We start from the raw sequence: 22,581 nt of genomic DNA, 5'->3' as shown, positions 1-22,581 counted from the left end.
GAGCCATCGAATGCACAATTGCGCTTACTTGGTGAGTCATTTTGATGGTCTCACAATCCATGGATCTCTTTTTAGTTACCAAGTCTTTCATGAACTTGGCGTAACCCGGTATTTGCTCAAGCGCTTCCACCAAAGGAACATTGATTGATAAGCTCTTCATCATGTCAATAAATTTTCTAAATTGGTTCTCATTCTTTTCCTTTGCAAGCCTTTGAAGTTAAGGTGGAGTAGGCCTTGGCAAGGGAGCCTTAGCCTTGGGCACTACCATTTCCGGTATGTCTATTACGTGTTTCCTAGACGGGTTCACATCATCTTATGTCTCCACCTCATTATCATTAATATCAATTCTCACTTCTGAATTCACATTCTCTTCACTCACTTGCTCATCAATCATAGGAACATCATCATCTTATACTTCAACCTCTTCACTCACAATTTCCTTTTGCTTGGAGGTATTCACATCAGCACATCAACCGCTTCTAGTAATCACCACCATTGCATTTCTGGTGTTGTTACCGCCCTTTGGGTTTACTACTGTATCACTAGGTAGAGCCCACTTAGGGTGAGTATTCAAAGATTACGAAATCTGACCAAGTTGAACCTCCAAATTCCGGATTAAAGTATTGTGGGATGCCAACTGGGCATCAGAGTCGGCGTTCTTCTTCATTATTTGTTCAAACATCATCTCAATCTTTCACATCTCATTGTTCGACGAGCTAGGACCTTGATAAGGAAATGGGGGTGGGTTGTTTGGTTGTTGAAACATCGGAGGTATTTGAAAGTCTTGCCCCCGATTTCCTTGGTTGCCATTATTCCAACCCCTTGGTTGTTGTTTCCTCCCCAATTATTATTGTTGCCACTCCAATTGCCCTGGTTGTTCTGGTTCCCCCAATTCTGATTGTTGTTCCCCCAGTTTCTATTTACTTGTTAGTTTTGATTCCCTCAATTGCTATTGCCTTGTTGGTTTTGATTCCCCCAATTTCCTTGGGATCTCCACTATTGTTGTTGGTTAGGAGCATTGTCCCTTTGTTCTTGGTAATTGTTCACATACTGCACTTCTTCATTTTGCTCATCATAGCTCTCATCTTTATTGAAACCACCACTACCTTGGTCATATTGATCCCGACTACCCTGACCTTGTTGACCTCTTTTTCGCCTCTTGTTGACCAACATATTGACACCTTCCATAGCATTGACTTGTCTAGGAGCTTGTACTTGTTGCAATTGAGCTTTTGCCAGCTGATTCATTGTTATAGTTAACTCTACTATTGTCTAGCCATGATCATGGAGCTCTTTGTGCAAGTGGATGACAGCGGGGTCACCTTGTGACACATTGGCTCGACTTTGCCAAGCTGAGGAAGTATCTAACATCTCATCCAATATCTCACACGCCTCATTATAAGGTGTGTTCATAAAATTTTCATTACTTCGGTCATGTCATTATTCAGACATTCTTTCACCATTGTCCGATATCTCTCCCAAATTTCATGAAGTGGTTTATTAGGTTCATGTTTAAAGGCCAAAATCTCATCTCTCAAAGTCTCCATATACCCTGCCGAGAAAACTTTAGCTATAAACTCGTCCGCCAACTCATCCCACGTAGTAATGGAATGGTTGGGAAGACTTTCAAGCCAGTCCAAAGCTTTCCCTCTAAGTGAGAAAGACAACAATCTCAACCAAAGTGCATCTCCTGACACATTTATTTGCTTGCTTCCCCAACAGGCATCCATAAAGCCTTTAAGATGTTTATAATGCATTCTGATGGGGAGCGCCTGTGAAATACCCTTGCTTGCTGCTCCAACAAAGTCAACATCACATTTATAATTTGAAAATTGCCCCTCCCTCCGGATTAGGGGTGGGACAATTGCACTAGCATATCTTTCATTTGGAAGCACCCGAGGGGCAACTCTTGAAGGAGGCGTGGGAGGGTCTGGAACATTATCATTGTCCTGGCGGCCTCTCCTTTGAGCTTGAGCCACTATAGGTACCTCATCATTAATATTGTCATCTACCTCCTCCCCCGGAATAGCATTTTCAAGAGGATCATTGTTATTGTTCGCCGCCATTTGGTACTTGAATGGGCGACACACACAATTTAGTATTATAGAAGGAAAGAAAAAATAGACACAAAACTAGTCAGATAGATAGCCAAAACCATTTAGCTCCCCGGCAACGGCGCCAAATAGTGATCGGGTCCAACCCTACACCACTATAGAGTGGCAACAACGGTCAATGCAGCTTTTACCCGAGAAGGTCGGGATCGAATCCACAGGGAGCTAATATAATGTTTGGAGTTGGATTCCTATCTAATCTAGCAATGTGTAGTGCTCTTGATTGCACTTCCAATCATTCTTTTTTGTTTGTTGCTTCTAATTTTAATACTAAGGATGCACGAAATTAAGCTAAGTATATTTTTTTTGTAGGGTTTTCTTAATGGGTAAAGAGGCACTAGGGAAGTGACTTACTCCAGGGTGAGTATCTAACGGAATCTCAAACTTAGGATAATAATGTTATGGTTGGGATCGTGATATAGCCAATGCACGAAGCTACTCACTCTATACCTTTTAGTAGTTTGAGTGACTTTTCCCTAATTGGCTTTCTCAAGCCTAATTGGGTGTTCAATTTATGCAAGCAATGTTGGCTCAAGTCGGGTATTACTATCTCTACGTTTAACCCTTTAATTGGGGCTATCAATCTCTTGAATACACCCCAATTCCTTGTTGGCCTGAATTTCCTAGAGTTAAGATCTCTTTCTCAAGAAGAGCCTAACTCAAAAAGGCACAAATTAGTGTTTGCAACCACTAATTCAACATAGAAAGCATAAATCAGGTCAAATATCAATCACCCATAAACATTTAAGCCCTAAAATAAGAGACCCGTTAAATACCCGCACTAGGGTTGAGCCACAACCCTAGCTAATGGGTTTAGCTACTCATAAATAAAGAAGAAATCATATATTGAGATGAAGAATAATCCATAAAATGTAATTACAAGATAAGAAACTAAGATTAATTGTTAAACAAACTACAAAATTACTCAAAATAGCTAAAACGGCGGTTTCACGTGCACACTACTGATAAGATGACCTAAAAATTTGAAAAAGAAGTATTTATACACAACTAAATTTTTCGAACAAAAATGCCCCTGACGGAGGTACCGCTGACAGCGGAAAATGGACCGTTGCAGCGGTGAGGCTACCGCGACCGCATAAAATCAAAAGCGGACCGTGGTCTTCAACTTGCAGCTCAACTTTAGACTCTCTGAAACTTTCCTCCGCGGACCGCGGTAAACGGACCGTTGTCGCGGTAAAGGCACCGCTACCGCATAAAAGCACTGCGGTTAACGGTGACTTGAAAAGCCCCAAATGACAACTCTGAATCTTGCCACCGCGTACCGCGATAAAATGACCGCTGTTGTGGTAGGTCCTTCGAGTCCGCGGTGGATTTTTCACTGTAACGCTCAGTTGACTCAGCTGTGACTTGTGCAGGTTTCACTCCTTCTTGAGCTGATTTTGACTTTCTTGTCTCTTTTTGACCAAACACTGCAAATATGCATAATAAGTTAGCTTTTGGGAATACTTTTACAGACTTTTAATCTGAAACTCAAGCAAAAAAAAGCATAAAATAGACTAGAATTCGTAGTTATCATCCGGCATCGAGAGCAACACATTTGGATGAAGATGACACGGCTCTTTTTCTTTGACGCCGAAGCATCTGACTTATCCTCACAATGTAGTTGATTTTGTGATCTTCGGCAAATAACTCTATAGGATAACAATTATATATTATATATATTCCACACACGGTAACAATTATAGCATTATCGCATATCAAAAGTTAGTGTAAAAATTTGAGAGGAATTCTTTATTTGCTTTAGTTACAAAATAGAAATTAAAGTATGTAATTATTTTTCTTATTTTCATGCTTGTAGTTTATACTTGTAGTATTTTACAAGGTATAAAACTTTAGTTTCACAGCGGATATCTATTATTAATATTTGTTTATGTTGATAAGGGTTCTTTCAAGTTAACAAAATGTTCGTCATTTGTTTCAATACACTATCTTAGTTCTTGTCGTTAAAAATCTTGTCTCAAATATGAAGATTTGAGTACTTTAATTAAAAATTCTAAAGTATTTGCCAAACTTCTGTTACGTTGTTGAAAACTTGAAAATTTAAAATTAAAATTTAAAAATCCGAAAAGGAGATTTAATGGATTCCTTATGTTATAACTGTCACGATCCAATTTCTCCTATAGGGCGTGATGGAACCCAATATTACCGCTAGGCAAAGCAAAAGTAAACTAACTTTGTGATCATTTTTTTTTTAAATTTGAAACAGCTGATTTTTAGTTTGTGCATAAATAAGAAGTAAGAATTTAATAAAATGAGAGATCAAAATTCTGGAAAACGAGTAAGATAAGAAAAATAACCCAAAATTCTACTAGCATAAATCTCCAAGACCTGGTGTTATAAGTGTATGAGTTACTAGTAGAATATACAAAAGAATACTACACTACTGTCTGAGGTGAAATAGACAGAAAATACAAGGAAAAGAAAGACTTCGGCTGCTGCAGAATGGGCTCAGAAGGTAGCTCACCGCAGAGTCTCGTGGAAATCAAGGATGCACGCCGGAATGATATCCAAATGCACCTGCCTCAGATCCCGTACATTTAGTGCAGAAGTGTAGCGTGAGTACATAAATAACATGTACCCAGTAAGTATCCAGTCTAACCTCGAAGAAGTAGTGATGAGGGATCGACTTTGACACTTACTATGGGCTAACAATAAAATGCCAAAATTATAATTAAGCATGGATTACATAAATATACCTGAAAACTCAATAACAGGAAATAATAAACAATTCTTTCACTAATAATAAACTCCAAATTTGTTTCCATCATTTAACAATTTATCTCTCAAGCCAATGAAGCAATATCAATTATAATTGGGCTCCAAGAATTTATTACGCATAAATTATGCCCCGAGGTCGTACAGCCCGATCCGACATACAAATATATAAATTGTGCATTGCCGAGGGTCGAACGACACGAATCATAGATGCATCTATCTGCTACCGAGGCGTTCGGCCCACTCCACGAGAAGAGAGAATACTTTATAAACAACCGACTCAAGATTATTAAGAGGTTAATAAAAGAAACACCAATTCTCATTAACGTCCAAGTGGCCCATCCAAAAATAAAGTAAATAAAATTAACCTTTTACAATTCCTTTATCAATTTTCGATACGATTTAAGCAAGTAAATTAACAAGTAGGGTGCAAACATCGCAAGTATAACATGATTTGGGTCCCAGACTACACAAATATAAGCATAATTAGTAGCTACGTACGGACTCTTCTTACTTCGTTCGTACGCAGCCCCCACAAATAGAGGCACATATTAAATCAATTCGCTTATGGGGTAAATTCCCTCTTACAAGGTTAGAAAAGAGACTTACCTCGTCTCAAAGCTTACTTTCCGGTCCAAGATTGTGCTTAAACCCTCAGTTCGGTGCCAAAAGACTCGAAACTAGTCAAATGTTATATAAAATAGTCAATGCATGCTCAAAAGTTCATATCCTAACTATCAAAGTGATTACCCAACCTCAATTGAAGAATTACTAAAATTCACCCCCGAGCTCACATACCCGGATTCAAGAAATTTTCAAAGGAAGTCATTACTCATAACCTCATGAATTCAAATATATAATTTTTACTAAATTCCATAACCATTTTCGTGGTTAAATATCATTTTTACCAAAACCCTAAGTTTTTCATCTAACCTATGATTTTTCACTAATTTACATGTTATAATCTATCCATAAATTATGTATTTAACTCACATTTCGTAGAAATTACTTACCTCAATTGGTTGATGAAAATCCCTTTCTAACCAGCTCCAAAATCGCCCTAAGAAGTGTAAGAAAAGGGCAAAAATGCCTAAGTCCCGTATTACATAAAGTGTTCTGCCTTCTGCGATTTTCGCACCTGCGGTGCCACTATCGCACGTGCGGTTCCGCTTCTGCGGACAAAATCACGCAGGTGCGGACCAAAGCCAGGCTGCTTCCTTTCTCTTCTGCGCTCAGACGATTGCGCCTGCAGACCCGCACTAGCGGCAAAATATGCGCACCTGCGAATTTATCCGCTCCTGCGATGGCTGCCTTCGCACCTGCACCTTCGCAGGTGCGGTCTATGGCCCGCTTCTATGGTCACTGGCCTCCCTTTTGCTGATCCACTTCTGCGGCTCGTAGCTCGCACTTGCGAGCTCGCACCTACGGCTGGCCAAGCACATGTGCGTTTACACCAGAAGCTAAAAGCTTCAGCATTTTCCTTAAGCCAAAACTTGATTCGAGCCTCGTCCGCTTAACATCTGGGCCCCTGGGGCCCGGCCCGGCCGTACCAACAAGTTTGGAATCATAAAATGGACTCGCTCGAACTCGCAGAACGCACGAAACAACATCAAAACTAAGAATCACACCCCAAACCAATTGAATCAAAAATATGAACTTCGAGTTCTTCAATTTACTCCCGACGCACCGAAACGTACTTAAACTACTCGTAATAACACTAAAATTTGTGTGCAAGTCTTAAATAATATTATGGAACTATTCCCAATCTCGAAATCTCAATTGGACCTCAATAACACTAAAAACCTACTCCAAACCAAATTTAAAGAACTTTAAAACCTTCAAAGAACCAACTTTTACTATTAGGCGCCGAAATGCTCCCGGATTATCCAAAACTTAATCCGAACATACGTCCAAGTCCGAAATCATCATAAAAACCTATTGCAATAGTCAAATCTCGATTCCAAGGTCATTTACTCAAAACGTTGACCGAAATTAAACTTAGCCTTTTATGGCCAACTTAAGGAACCAAATGTTCCGATTTCAATCCGAACTCTTCCAATTCCCGAACTAACCATCCCCGCAAGTCATAAAACAGCAAAAGTACGTACGGAAAGTATTATTTAAGGGAAAGAGGTTCTAAAAAAAATGATCGGTCGAATCGTTACAATGACCATACATGAAAATAAGAATTCTTTAATTAATTGAAAAGGTCAAAAATAAAGTTTCTAAATGTTAAGTGTAACTTTTTGACACATATGGTAATTCTCTAGTTGTTATTAGGGGAATCTTACATAAATATCCCAAATAAGTTATAACTTACCAACCTCTAGCCATTAATCATAGACTTACCAAAACTAATCATGCACATATAAACATTGAAAATCCAAATAAATAAGGCTTTTTCTCTCCAAGAAGCACACACAAAGATCTCATTTCATATTTTTAAGCATGATAACAACATTAGATGCAAGACAAATTTTTTTTATGGATGAGGTGGCAAATAAGGCGATGGAATACAAGAAAAATATATATACAAGATTCCAAAAGTCTAAGCAAAAAGGATACTTTTCATTGGGTGTGGTTGAAATTCATTGAAAACACATATATGAGTCAATATACAAATTTTGAGGAAGACTAGAGGTGAGTTGGACTGATTTGGTATTAACATTCGTAGTTAAAATCGAGTTCAAAAAATTATTTTGCGACACATGTATCAAATATGTATCACATATGTATCAAGCACAGAGGTATAAATGAATATACATGTGATACATATTTGATACAAATATGATACACAATATGATTATTATTATTATTATTATTATTATTATTATTATTATTATTATTATTATTATTATTACTCCGAATTTTTAATTCAAACTACCTAAAAACTCTGTTAAATCATCTCAAAACTGGGATTAAAACTACTTAACATGTACCCAATCTTTTCTCATACATTCACTCAAAAGAAAACAAAAATTTAACCTTTTTTGGATACAACTAGCTAATTGGCTAATATTGATAACATTTGGCTAATATTAGTAAAATTTAATGAATTGGTCAATTTTTGTAATAAACTACTTATAAATGGACATAATTGGTAGTTTCCCAAATATATACAAGATTCCAAATGTCTAAGTAAAAAGGATATTTTTCAATGGGTATGGTTGAAATTCATTGAAAGTCTAAGAAGTATTAGGGATGTAGGTTAAGGGGTAGTCGAGCATTTTTCCTCTTTGTACCAGCTAGTCTGATAGTATTTTGTCTAGGACTGCTAGCAGTTTATGTTGTGTTTCACACTTTTGCATAATATTTGTGTTATTGCTTTTCCATTAATTTGTTGTCTCTGACGTTGCTGATATTATTTTTCTAGTTTCTGTTGTCGTCACTGATCTATTCTATGAGCCGAGGATCTCCCGAAAATAGCCTCTCTACCCCAGGGGTAGGGGTAAGGGCTGCGCACATTCTACCCTCCACAGTCCCCCACTAGTGGGACTCTACTGGGTTATTATTGTCGTTTGAATCTTAAGTTGTATTAGAACATATTTTTATTATGTTGAAATTTGACATATGTTAAACTATTTTTTATTTTTTGAATTTTAAATTGTGTTATATTTATGATTCTAATTTAGTTATTTTAGTAATATTGACTTGTTATTTCACATTGCATGTATTCAGTTAGAATTGATTAAATTAGTTTTATCAAAAATTGAAATAATGTTATGACATTATATTTATAAATATTACTTTATTTTATCAAACATGCATTCCATAATGTTCTACAAGACGTATGTTTTTAGTTTCTATAATTAATTAAAATAAGTATTATTAATTTGCATATATATATATATATATATATATATATATATATATATATATATATATATATATATATATATATATTTACTAATGTTATGACATTATATTTATAAATATTACTTTATTTTATCAAACATGCATTCCATAATGTTCTACAAGACGTATGTTTTTAGTTTCTATAATTAATTAAAATATATATTATTAATTTGTAATATATATATATATATATATTACTAATTAATGTATATTCAAGAAAAAATATGTATATTAAATACCATATCTAATATCATTTATACTTATAAAATTATTTATAGGCATATATTTATTATATTAACTTTTAAGTTTTGATAATTACTTCATTTAAAATTTAATCTAACTATATAATTACACATGTGCAATCAAACAGTACGCTTTTAATTACTCTGTAATTACGTTATGACAAATAACCAGGCCATCATAATTAATATATTATGTAATTACACACCAATTATAATTACCACGCAGTTTTCCAAACAGATCCTAGAAGAAGATTCTACAATTTTATGAACCTTCATACAGTCCCACACTTGAGTGACCAAATGTATCTTATGGAGAAAAAATTAAAATCTATTTGAACAACAACTATAATCTCAACCAACACCAACAATGTTAAAAAAGCACAATCTAGTAGAATCTTATCCCAAATACATTTTCAACTGATTTCACTAGCTAAAATAATTCATTTGACAAAATGTGTTGACTTAATGGGACAATAATGAATAGATTGCTTTCTTAAGGTAGCTTCATAGGTAGATAGTCAAGTCAAAACATTTAACTGAAAAGGTTAACGTACATCAGTCAAATGTGCAGTTTTATGAATACTTATAAAATTTTGGGAATTAGTACAAGTTTATAACCCTATGCTTTTTGTCTTATAATTTCTATGTGCACCTTCTTGCAAAGTTGGTCCCGTGGTCTAGTGGTCAGGACATTGGACTCTGAATCCAGTAACCCGAGTTCAAATCTCGGCGGGACCTCTTTTCTTTTCGTTAACATGATTTATAATTTATTTGGTTCCTTTTAGACATTGGTCACATATACAAAATGCTATACAGAATGCAGCAACATATCAATCTTAATGTAGCAAACCAAACTATATCAATCTCTGAACGCACAAAACAAACTTTGAATAACTTCATGCAAATTTTATAGTTTTAAGATCATTAAGATGCTCCTATTCACTTGAAAATTCTCGTGAATGTAGCATTTTACTATCACTTTGTCTACTACTACGCATATGATAAGAGCGGATGTAGCATTACATGGGCGGGTTCAATTGAATCAATCACTTTTTGCGTGGAATATGAATTTATGTGTATTACTAAAATTGAAACTAATAGTAGGTATAAACTCATAGTTTAAAAACATAATAAGTTTAATATCAAAATCATTGAAGGTTGAACTCATAGAGTTTAAATTGTAGATTCGTCCGTGTTGTCAACTACCACTACGGCACAACATATCCATAGGTAGCCACCTCCACGAACCACTACCACCACTACAAATGCACAACCATTATATACTACCAACCACCACTTGCCAACTAACTCGCAACCATAGTTGCTGATAGGGACCATTATCATCACATCTATCACCACCATGCTTTCTTAAACAAATAATTTTTGTATTAAATTAAGAAAATTTATAAAATATTTTATAGATATAATGTTTAATTCTTTATTTGAATTTTACGGACATTTTAATTTTTTAAAACAAATAAACATATCTTAGTTAAGCTAGCCGTTAGCACCTCACACGAAAGGGTTGATAACCCCTCCAAAAGATTTTTAGTTTAGTGTTCTTTAAAAGGAAAAGACCAAATGTGCTAATGTAGGAAGAGGAAGAGGCAGCATTGAGCCCCCGAAACATACGTTCGGCCTAAATAAAACAAGAAAATTTATTTCAAGAATTTGACTTTCATTTCTCCCTCTTTTTGGGAACAAAGGAGAATAGGAAAGCTTAGATATTTTAATGTTTTTCATCATCTTCATCCTCCTCCGTTATTTGAATTATATATACTATATTATTGTTGCTGCTCACAAATTATTTGCCCCAAGAAACTCTCGGTTTCTAATTGTCAAAATCAATAAGAATATTGAACTGCTACAATCATCATTTTCTTTATTATTGTTGCCTTTTTCTTCAAGCCTATTTGGAACTTGTTATTTTAATTGGTTGCAAATGCAATCTGGGGAATGCTGTGTTGTGGCTCCTCACTTTTCCCCCACGAAGCTCTCCACATTTGAGGTAATATTATCCTTTCTTTAATTTCGATTTTTATCGTATAACCAAACACATTATAAGCGGAACGTTGGAAATGTGCGACCATCTCGTCTGCAAGATTAAATTATTAGACAAAGCTTAATTTTAATTTCTTAATTACGTCTTCCAGACGTGTATGCCTGACACTTTTTCTAAGACCAAGCACGATGAAATTCTTTGATAATGGGTGATGATGAGGCTTACACGCCAGAGCTCTGTCTGTTATGGTATCATGTTGAATTGTGCGATCACCCAATTATATATATATAAAAGTTTAAGCTGTCAGAGATATCACACTTTTAATTATTTATTATGTCTGGACAAAAAATAAACTCCGCTCGACCATGATGTGGGACTACTTTGATAAGAATAGTTTGTTAAGGAAGATGAAGAACACAAGCATATTCATGTCACAAAATCATATAGGTCTAATGAAGTTTTGAGAAATTTCTTTTACCTCAAAAATGAAATTGTTCATCTTGTATTTGGAGATATGGATGATCTTACTGTCATAATGTAAGTTAAAGAGATTGGAGAACTCAAATAGTTGCATTTTCCTTCATTGATAGTATGATCACTACTAAAAAACAGGAATTAGCAACAGACAAATTCTGTAGCTAAACAGAAAAATCCGTCGCTCATCCTATTTATCGATGGATTAATTAACAACAGATTATCAAGAAATTTTGTTAGCTATGAGTAATTTAGCGTCAGATTAATGATGAAGTTCATAGCTAATTCCAGTTTCGTAGCGAATACTAACAGTAATTTTTGTATTGCCAGGATGACGATATGTACGAGACAAATGTACTTACTCATAAAGAAACACAAAAAACACCTTCCATTATAGTATCGAAAAGTTTGAGCGCAACCAAAGGCTCTAGAGTTCACAATTCATGTGGGGTTGCAGACAACTTCATAATAATGACAGCCCTCAGGAGCAAGATCCTCACCTTGAGAGACTTGCTTGATCTATCACCTTGTTTGGGTTCTGCATCTGTAAATGAGGTATTCTTCTGTCACTTTATTCAAATTGTGTCAAATTGTGGAGGTTTAGTTAAATTGCCGCAATTTGATGCAATTAGGGTGTAGAGGTCGAGAATTAGGGTGGAAGGTTAGCAGGCAGTCGAGCGTTTTCCTTTTCCTTTCCTTGACTGGTAACATGAGTGTTAGCATAATATCTCTTTATTCTTGGATTGCTGGTACTACCTGCTGTTTGATTGCTTTCTTTCGCTTCGATTTTCTTAATATCTTGTTGTTGTTATCATTTGTTGCCACTGCATCTTTCATCTTGTTTTTAGCCGAAGGTCTTTCGGAAATAGCCTCTGAAGTGGTTTTGTTGTTGTTGTTGGTTAATGCAATTTGTGGAGGTTAATAGTAACTTTTGCAATAAAACGTCCGAAAATAGACATTGTTTTGTAGTGTTCAGACAAGAATAGTGGCAAGTCTTTTAACTTCTGTTATATATGAACATCTTTTTGTTACAGCTGCTGATATTGACCCTGAAGGATCTATATAAGTTGTATCCTTCCGTCAACCCAAATGTTCCATTATCAAATATTGGAGTGGGAATGGATCAGGTTACCTATTTACTCGCTGAATTGTGCGTTTTTCTATGGAAGATCACAACTAACTTTGCTAACCAAATTGTCATACATACATATATGTATCAGGCGCTGGAATGCTTTTGTGATACTCTTAAATCAATCGGGGAAATATGGATGGGTGATGATAAATTCATGGCGGAGTTGGATGAGGACTCAGATAGTAAACCACATGACGATCTAAAGCGTTATGGTACGTCATAATGTTACATGGATGCTGGCAATGTTCTGCCTCTTTTATTCACCTCTCAGCTCTGAGTATTATTGCTGAATTGTGCGATCGTTTCATTTAATAGGTTGAGTTGGTAGAAATGACACGTTTTATTTATTTAGTTATATCTTCAACATTTACTGGTTAGGATTGATATTGCTTGATGAGATGATTAAGCTAGCGACTGAAAGGGTGTTCGATATGATGGACGTGGATGACCAGACAAGAGATGAAACTCCTTCATCCGACACCTTTGGGAGGCCTCTGTCAGAGTCTTACTCGAGCAATGAGTCCTCCCCCTCAAGCCCTCCACCTACGCCAACTTCCGTTCTCTCTGAGATAGTAATCAATGGTTCACAGAAGAGTGAACTAAAGGTTCAAGCAATTGAGAAGCTGAATCCTATAGATGTAAAACGTCTCTATTTCCACTTGCTGCCTCATGCAATAGAGCAAGATCAAGATTGTGTTGTTCAACTAGCAACTAATTTTAATGAACAAAAATCAGAAATACAAGCAGGGGATGATTGTGAATTTGGCCAAGATTGTGACATGACGGACTCTCCAAATATTCTACTGACTGATATGGACAATGTATCAGAAAGTGGAGCAAAATGTTGCACTGGTGCTTCAAAAAATCAACCAGTGTCAAGTCCTGTTTCATTGGACGTGCGTTTACCTCCATCTACGCTTCCTAAGTTGAGATCATATATGGCAGAACAGGCAGCAGCTCCACTATCACCATTTGCATTATCTCCAAATGTCATAGAATCACCACCAATGACATCAAGAAACATAGTAACACCTCCACCTCCATCTTCGCCTCCACCCCCACCACGTCCCATGGCGGTGCCTCCACCACCTCCACCGCCACCTAAGACAATAGGAAACATAACAATAGTTCCACCTCCACCACCGCCACCTCCCATGACATCCGAAAATGTAATATCACCTCCACCTCCACCACCACCTACCATCGGATCAAAGGGTATCACACCACCGCTGCCACCCAAGACAACAGTAAACATAACAACACTTCCACCTTCTCCACCTCCACCGCCACCTAACATCAGATCAAAGGGTATGGCACCTCCACTGCCACCTAAGACAGCAGGAAACATAATAACACTTCCACCTCCACCACCGCCACCTCCCATGACATCCGGAAATGTAATAACACCTCCACCTCCACCGCTACCTCCAATCGGATCAAAGGGTATGACACCTCCACCCCCACCTCCACCAAAGACTTCTAATGGAGCAGTGCCAGCGCCACCTCCACCCATGCCGATGGGAAAGGGACCTGCACCTCCACCACCACTAGGATTTGTGGGTGTCTTACGAGTTAAGAGAGCAGCCACTAAATTGAAAAGATCATCCCAAATGGGTAATCTTTATCGACTTCTCAAGAGCCAAGTTGAAGGCTCTAGTTTAGATAGTAAATCACAGAAGAGAACAGGGAAAGTTAGTGCTTCAGCAGGAGGTAAACAGGGAATGGCTGATGCATTAGCAGAAATGACAAAGAGGTAATCTTGTTAAGATCCTCACCTATTATTTGGTAGAATGTCGCATTTTTCAGTAATTTTGAATTATATATTTTGGGATGTGCAATGTTTGTCTCAGGTCAGCATATTTCCACCAAATTGAAGAGGATGTTATAAATCACGCAAAAACAATCAAGGAGATAAAAACGGCTATTGCTTCTTTTCAAACATCAGACATGTCCGAGCTCGCCAAGTTCCACAAATATGTAGAATCTCGCCTTGAGAAATTAACCGATGAATCTCAGGTTCGTATATATATATCTGCTTTGTTCATACTCCCATTTCACGACGTTGGCTTGAACGTTTCTTGCTGCAGGTGCTAGCAAGATTTGAAGATTTTCCTACTAAAAAGTTGGAAGAACTTAGGATGGCAGCAGCATTGCATTCCAAGTTAGACTCAATAGCCACTACTCTAAAGAATTGGCCGATAGTCTCACCTGTTGGCGAACTCCTTGACAAAGCTGAGAGTTACTTTAACAAGGTACATAAGAAACTAAGTTCCTGAATCTCACAACTCTTAAGTATTAGTATTCATCTGCTTATAACAGCTCTAAAAAATAGTTCTGTCGCGTAGATCAAAGGAGAAATTGAAACACTGGATCGAACAAAAGATGAAGAGTCCAAGAAATTTATTAGCCATAACATTCATTTTGATTTTGGCATTATCGTGCGTATCAAAGAATTAATGGTAGATGTTTCCTCAAACTGCATGGAACTTGTCTTGAAGGTTAGTACGATGTAGTAATATGTTGTTAACTCTTATGAAAATTACTGGTCCTGATAATTTGGTGAACTTTTTGATAATATTGGAACATTGACTCAGGAGAGGAGAGAAGCAAAGACAAAAAATGATGGGCACAAAAAGCTGGGATCAAGTAAACTACTATGGAAGGCATTCCAATTTGCATTCAGAGTGTATACTTTTGCTGGTGGGCAAGATGACCGCGCTGACAAGTTGACAAGGGAATTGGCTCAAGAAATCCAAACAAATCCTAATCAATAGACATATAGTTGTACCTAGAAGCAGAGGCGGACCCATAATTTTTACGCGACGGGGAGACTTTTAGTGTTCAGGGTCCAACTGCTTTAAATTAACCATTTTCAAGGTATACACGTAGACATATACAAGATTTTGGCCGAAGTTTACAGGGTCCGCTGACCCCTTACCATTACACATATGTACACCTTTGCCCAGAAGTAGATGGAGCTTTTGGACAATGAGTTTAACTGAACCCAGTATTTTCGACAGTAAATAAGGATATATATACGTCAAGGAACCACTAAAAATTCAACAAATATTAGATTATAAACCACAAGTTTAGAAGTATGAGTTTAGTGCTAAAAACATCAAAGATTTAAATCCTAAATTTGCCTTTGGTTATACCGGTTCTTTTTCAATAATAGTATATCAAGGGCCTTAAAGATGAATCAAAGATTTGTAGTACTAAACAATTGCGATGCATGATATCAATTTTGTTTAGACTGCGAGTATAAATTAAGCTAAAGATTATACATAGTAACTGGTTTGTAGCATGTTGGTAATAGTACCTGATTGTCCATTCTTATATAATCAAACATTCAAACCATAAGAGAGACTTGTATACTTCAGCGTTGCCTAGTTTTTCGCAATATCATTTTTTGTAATTCTTTTGTTGTCATAATGTTTGCTGTGAGTACTGAAACGGACGTAATATCTCATTTTTCTGTTCCTCAAGTTATGCTCGGAGTCCTGAGCAATTTGAGCTTATGGATTCAATCTTTAAATTTCTTAGTGTTGAAACTCGTTGCATTCTTAAAATTATGGATTTAGGCCTACTATTTGTTGCAATTTTAGTGAACTTTTACACATAAATTTATGTTCCGTATTGAAAGTACTGGGTTCAGATGAACCCTGTGCCCCAGTGCTACATCCGCCTCTCACCTTCGTACCGCCAACTCTGTTTTCCGCTAAGTGTGGATAATTGGATATAAACTTCGTTTGTATCAACTTAGGACCTCTGTCTGCTTTGATATCATGTTTAAGTGTGTAATCATTTTATTTACTTAACTATGTCTTCAACATAAGTGATCGTACCTTGAAGTCGGTCTGTATTACAGAATTCTGCACATACGTCTAAACATGTACAAAGATTCGATGCTTCCCAAATACTTTATATATTAAAAATCTACCAAAGTGGATAGTATAACTACTCATGTGTGAATGTAGCTCTAGACCTTACCTTATGTTGCCGTACTACGTACATCTTACAGTTGCAGCAGATGGAAAGATATGGATATATTCACTTTTTTTAACTTTTTATGAGCCTAAGTCTCTAAGAACATGGCATGGAACAAAAGGTCTGCTTCTACCATCCCACACCCTCACACAAAGACAAACTAAACCCTTCATCTCATGTTCCTTTCCAATAAGAGAATACTTTGAACTTTGGATGAAAGATTGAAATAGACACTTCATGGATATTAAACTTCTAATAAAGTACCCAAAAATGTGTATTTGTTTTACAAAATAAGTATAAAAAGGTTAGAATACAAGAGAATTAATTTTATCGTCCAGTACAAATGTTATTTTAATTATATGACACTTTTCAAAAGAGATAAGTAAAAAATAACATATGTTTGTAGGGTTATAAGTGGACATAAGAGATCATTTACTCCATATCGAATTTTTCGGTCATGTAGATATTACTATGTAACGATCCACCCGGTCGTTATGCCTTCTAGAACCTCGTTCCCTTAAATAAAACTTTCAGTGCTTGCTTTTGCTAATTTTCGACTTGCGGGACGGTTGGTTCGGGATTCGGAAGAGTTTGGAGTGAAATATGCCCATTTGTTTCTTTAGAATTTTCTTAAAAAGACTAAGTTTGACTTTGGTCAATATTTTGAGCAAACGGACCCGGATTCGTGATTTGATGGTCCCGGAGAGTCCGTGAAAAAATATGGGACCTGGGCGTATACCCTGAATCGAATTCTGAGGTCCCTAGCCCGAGTAATGAATATTTTATTAGAAATTGTTAATCTGAAGTTTTAAGGATTTAAAGAAATGAATTAATGATTGATTTCATAGGAATCGGGCTCGTATGTTGGTTCCGAAGTCCGGTACAGGTCCGAAATATCATTTAAGACTTGCCTGTAAAATTTGGAGTCAATCCGAGTAGTTTAAGGGCGTTTTGGCCCGTTAAAGGAAAATTAAGAACTTGAAGTTCATAAGTTTGATTCATTTGGTTTTAGGGGGTGATTCCTAGATTTAGCATTGTTTTGGGTGTTCCGAAGGTTCAAGAAGGCCCGTCTCGTGATTTCAGACTTGTCGGTATGTTCGGGCGGGGCCCGAGAGCCCTAAGCATCAATCGGACGAGGCTCGAGTGAAGTGGAAATTTTTTAGAAGAGCTGAAGCAACTACTTCTGTCATAACCGAACCTGCGGTTGGTGGACCGCAGGTGTGAGACCGCAAAATCGGTCCTTTCATCGCAGATACGTCCTCAAGACCGCAGAAGCGGTCCCAACCATTTTAGCCCCTTTCGCAGATGCGGTCCTCTTCTCGCAGATGCGGGAACGCAGATGCAGAAATCGTTGAGGTAGTGAGGTTCATTAATACGGGTTCTAAGTCATTTTTATCACTTTTTCACTCTTCCATTGGCGATTTTAGAGCTTTTGAGAGAAGATCTTCACCTAGCATCTTGAGGTAATGTGTTCTACCTATTTCTAGTTTAATGATTTCGTCTTGGGTAGATTAAACACTAGTATTAAGGTGAAATCATGGAGTTAGAGCAAAAATCTTGGGTTTTAGTAAAAGTTAGATTTAACCACGAAATTTGCTATGGAATAAATTAGAAATCATATTTTATCGATCCTTAGATTATAGAGAACAACTTCCTTCGAAAAATTTCGGAATCCGGGCAAGTGGGCCCAGGGGGCGGATTTTAGGAAACTTGTGTTAAAGGTTGGGAAATTGCTTAAATAGCTAGAATTCGATCTTGGAACCTATATTGACTAGTTCTTACCTCATTTAACTAGTTTGGGATCGTTCGACTCCGAATTGAGGGCTTGGACTCGTTCTTGGTATTGGAAGTGCACTTTGGAGCGAGGTGAGTCTCCTTTCTAATCTTGTAAGAGGGAATTGTCCCCATAGGTGTAATAATGAAATTAATTGTTCTTATATGCGGGGGATACGTACGCACTAGGTGACGAGAGTCCGTGCATAGCTACTACTATGTTAAGTCCGGGTAGTCTAGGACCCAAAGCATGCTCTACATGATATTCTTGTAGCTTGATGCTAAATTCGGATTCGTATAAATTATTTTGATTAAGGTAAAAGAGACTAGTAGAGGAACCTTATCCTGTTTGGTCTTTTAAAAGAGAATTTGGATATTCCTATGAATAACTACCCCTCTGATATATATATTATTGTCTGCTTGTTGATGAGCTTATTTATATTTGACCGCGTCGCACGTGTGATTAGCGAGCGGGGTAATAGATGCATCTATGGTTCGAGTCGTTCGACCCTCGGTAGTGCACACTTTACTTTTATGTTGGATCAGGCCGTACGTCCCTCGGTGTTATTTGCGCATGCTTTGCGTAGTATTTCTCAGTGGACTGAACTTCAGATATGCTTTGAAAAATGTAAATGGATATCATGACATTATTTGGAAAAAGAACTGTTACTCATTGCCATAAAACGTTAATAAATTGTGCTATCTGTGCTTATTATAAATTCTTCTCATATTATTTGACCCTAGTAAGTATCAAGTCGGCCTCTTGTCTCTACTTCTTCGAGATTAGACGGGATATTTACTGGGTACATATTGTTTATGTACTCATACTACACTTATGTACTTAATTGTACAGGATCTGAAGCAGGTGTATCTGGCTATCAGTCTGGTACGCATCCCTGAGCGGACTCGAGACTTCTACGTTGAGCTGTTTCCCTCCCATGCCGTTCAGCAGCCTGAGGAAGTCTTTCTTATGTTTTTTTGCTGTCTATTCTGTTTCGGACAATAGGATAGTGTGATTCTTTTGTATATTCTACTAGTTGCCCACAACTTGTGACACTAGGTCTTGACACACACATTATTAGACTATATCATTTTGGGGTTGTATGATTATTATGATTTTATTAATCATTTCTAATTTTTATTTCAACTTAAAGAATTATTTCAACTATTTTTTTGGGTAAAGGTGAGCGAAAGTTTGTTTAGTATTTTTCCGCATTGGCTTGCCCGGCAAGGGTGTTGGGCGTCATCATGACCTATTATGGAAATGAATCGTAACATACTAATTGAGATGAGTTTTTACAATATGGTTTTAAAAATAAATATAAAAAGGTCAAAATACAAGAGAATTAGTTTTGTAAGTCATTACATATGTTATTTTAGTTATATGATTCTTTTCACAGAAGATCAGTAAAAAGTAATATAGAAAATCTGTAAATAAAACACAAGAGATGTTTGTAGGGTCATAAGTGGATGTAAGAGATCATTTCTTCCATATCGAAGTTTCCGGTCATGGCGATATTACTAATTAGGATGATTTTTCACAATATGGCTTAAAATAAATATAAAAAGGTCAAAAAACAAGAGAATTAGTTTTGTCGTCCATTACATATGTTATTTTAGCATATGACTCTTTTCACAATCAGTAAAAAATATCATAAGAGATCTGTAAATAAAATATGTAGAGAGTATGAACAAATTAAGGAATGATTAGGAAGAACTCATATATATTACAAAAAATATTTACTTGTACTCGATATTTACACACTTAAAAATGACAAAAGGATTTCTATATAAAGAGAGAGTGACCATTAATGTTACCAACACTACACACATTCACATCATCTCTCTTTCCCTTACTCTCTTAGCTATCTTCCATGGCATTTCTTGCCAATCATTTATCTTTCTTCCTCCTAATTACTCTCTTATCTTCATTGCAAATCCATGCAAGAGACAACAAATTCTTCAACAAAATTTCCACCACCAACAATGGTCGTGAAAAAGAGACAAAGGAAGGAACTCCAAACAAAGAGCAAGAACCAAATTTCATACCTGAAAATGAAAATGGCTATGGTGTTTATGATCATGAATCAGGTCAGCTTTCACCTTCTACTACTAACCCCACAAATAACATTCCTAATAGCAAGTACCTTCCCAAGAATTACAACCCTGTTGCTTATGTTATTGTCCCTCAGGACAATCCTAATAACAACAACGACGACAACAATAATAACAACTACAACCAATACTGCAGTGGTGATCACAATACTTATGACAACGAAGACAACAATAATCAGTACTATAGTGGTGGCAGTACTTACAACCACAATCAATACCACAATGGTGGTAGCAATTACAACTACAACAATAATTACCCTGGCAACAGTGTTGGCAACAGTTACTACAACGATCAAGAACAAAGCTATCCCCTTGACTATAACCACTACGATGGTGACAATGGTCACAGGGTGCAGCAGCAGAGAATGAGTGACACAAGATTTTTGGAAAATGGGAAATACTCCTATGATGTCAATACAGAGAAGTATGTGAGGGATCCATATGAAAATTCAAGGGAATTTGCAAATTCCTATGCTGACAATGAGTTAAGCAACTACAACAACGTTAATTTTGTGAAGTATGAGAATGAAGAGGAGTTCCAACCAGAAGGGGACATGCCTTGAACTAGCTTTTTAATTCTGCAATAGTTTTAAGTTAATGTGAGCAACATGTCATAAGTTCCAGTATTAGTGCTTCGTTTTCAGTTATTGAGTAATGTTTTAGTGGGTAAAATATTAGTGTTTGTCCATTTTATGTGACACACTTGGGCATTATACAATTGATATAATCTATCTCTCTTACTCTTTATCCCTCTTCCATGGCATTCCTTGTCAAGCATCTTACCTCCTTCCTCTTCCTACTAATTGCTATCTTATCTTCACTGCATATCCATGCAAGAGACGGCCAATTCTTTGGTAAAATTCCCACCAACAAATTGGGTCATGAAAAAGAGACAAAAATAGTAATTCCAAACAAAGATCAAGAACCAAATTTCATATGCCTGAGGATGAAAGTGGATATGGTCATAAGACAGATGATCAGCTTCCACCATCCACCACTAACCTTCCTAACAGCAAGTACCTTACGAAGGCTGGCTTCAACGTAAGGCCATTGAAGCCGCACAAAAAAAAAATAGGGATCTTTACAAAAATAGCCTGCCGGATTCACTACTTTTCCTAGCCGGTATACACCGATTATATACTGATTATACATGGTTATGCATATGTTATATATATATATTATACATTCATGGGCTAATTTTAATTTAAGTGATTGGATAAACAACTATTTAGGTTAATTCTTCAAAAATAAGGGCCCGGAAACACTACTATTATATGTAACACATAATTTATATAATTATATGAAAGGTTTCAAATTTTATGTTTTTTAGTTTTTGGATTTGTTTGGCCATTGAAGCCAAAAAATAAAGGTCCCATCAAAATACTATTATTACATGTATAATATAGCACATAGTATAATAATTATCAATGGTGAAACTTGAAAGGTTTCAAGTTTAATGCTTTTTATTTATTATCAATGGGATTTTATGTATTATCTCATGCTTGGGATAATACATAAAAATCGCCCCTGAATTATAATGAAATTTTCAGTTACACGCTCAAACTTTCCGGGAGATCTATTACCCCGAGTACTTTCGAAGTGGAATTTTGACCACCCTAAGAGACCAAAACCAGATTTAAATCTGCAGTGTAGCACATGCACGCTACCACATATTTTCCATGTCATTTTTATTTGCCTATTCCTCACCCCCCCCCCCCCCCAAAAAAAAAAAAAAACTTTTGCTTCTCTTTGACCCATGTAACGATTCTAGCAAAATAAAGGAAATTAACATAGAAATAAGAAGATTTAGAGAAAAAGAAGATTGATATTCATCATCTTACGCTATTTACAATACTCAAATTCTATCCTTTTAAGGATAAAAAATGCAGCTATTCTAATTGTACTCCCCAAACTAGAAATAGACGCTTGTAATTTTCTAGAACCCTTCCTAGCCCTTCTCTATGAACCAAAATGGAAAAAGCTAAACTTAAGGATTAAAAATGGAAACTCAATTCTTTAATTACAATGACTAATATTAACAGTACTTCACTAACTCTCTGAACATTCTTGATTCTCCTTCCTTAGCAGTGATGATTTCTAATCGTCACAACCCATTGGAGGATACTATCCGTAGAGGCGGATCCAGACTTTGAA

At 36.4% G+C, this 22,581-nt stretch overlaps 2 protein-coding genes and 1 non-coding gene across 3 annotated transcripts; all 3 read left to right on the top strand.

Moving 5' to 3' along the window:
• The first annotated feature begins 9,610 nt into the window (after positions 1-9,610).
• TRNAQ-CUG (transfer RNA glutamine (anticodon CUG)) lies at positions 9,611-9,682 on the top strand. The gene has a single exon. It is a non-coding gene; the product is annotated as a tRNA-Gln (tRNA).
• Positions 9,683-10,606: 924 nt separating this feature from the next.
• On the top strand, positions 10,607-15,648 carry LOC104220287 (uncharacterized protein At4g04980-like). The gene is made up of 9 exons (XM_009771123.2): positions 10,607-10,952; positions 11,751-11,975; positions 12,455-12,547; positions 12,641-12,764; positions 12,931-14,305; positions 14,403-14,568; positions 14,640-14,804; positions 14,898-15,050; positions 15,147-15,648. Exons 1-9 carry the CDS (start codon positions 10,677-10,679, stop codon positions 15,324-15,326), a joined length of 2,757 nt encoding a protein of 918 aa, XP_009769425.1. The 5' UTR covers positions 10,607-10,676; the 3' UTR covers positions 15,327-15,648.
• A 4,538-nt stretch (positions 15,649-20,186) lies between these two features.
• LOC104220288 (protein E6-like) lies at positions 20,187-20,990 on the top strand. Its single transcript, XM_009771124.1, has one exon. It carries the CDS (start codon positions 20,187-20,189, stop codon positions 20,988-20,990), a length of 804 nt encoding a protein of 267 aa, XP_009769426.1.
• The last annotated feature ends 1,591 nt before the right edge of the window (positions 20,991-22,581 follow it).

The sequence above is a fragment of the Nicotiana sylvestris genome, chromosome 8 (assembly GCF_000393655.2).
Source record: "Nicotiana sylvestris chromosome 8, ASM39365v2, whole genome shotgun sequence".
NCBI classification, from domain to species: domain Eukaryota; kingdom Viridiplantae; phylum Streptophyta; class Magnoliopsida; order Solanales; family Solanaceae; genus Nicotiana; species Nicotiana sylvestris.
Note: the sequence above shows the minus strand (reverse complement) of the source record. Positions and strands in the feature narration are given on the sequence as shown.

Excerpts from the sequence above, each read along its gene's own strand:
- LOC104220287 (XM_009771123.2), top strand. The coding sequence starts at position 10,677 with ATGTTTTTCATCATCTTCATCCTCCTCCGTTATTTGAATTATATATAC. Across the intron at positions 11,976-12,454 it reads GTTCTGCATCTGTAAATGAG|CTGCTGATATTGACCCTGAA; the intron begins GTATTCTTCTGT and ends TTTTTGTTACAG. Across the intron at positions 14,306-14,402 it reads TTAGCAGAAATGACAAAGAG|GTCAGCATATTTCCACCAAA; the intron begins GTAATCTTGTTA and ends TGTTTGTCTCAG.
- LOC104220288 (XM_009771124.1), top strand. The coding sequence starts at position 20,187 with ATGGCATTTCTTGCCAATCATTTATCTTTCTTCCTCCTAATTACTCTC.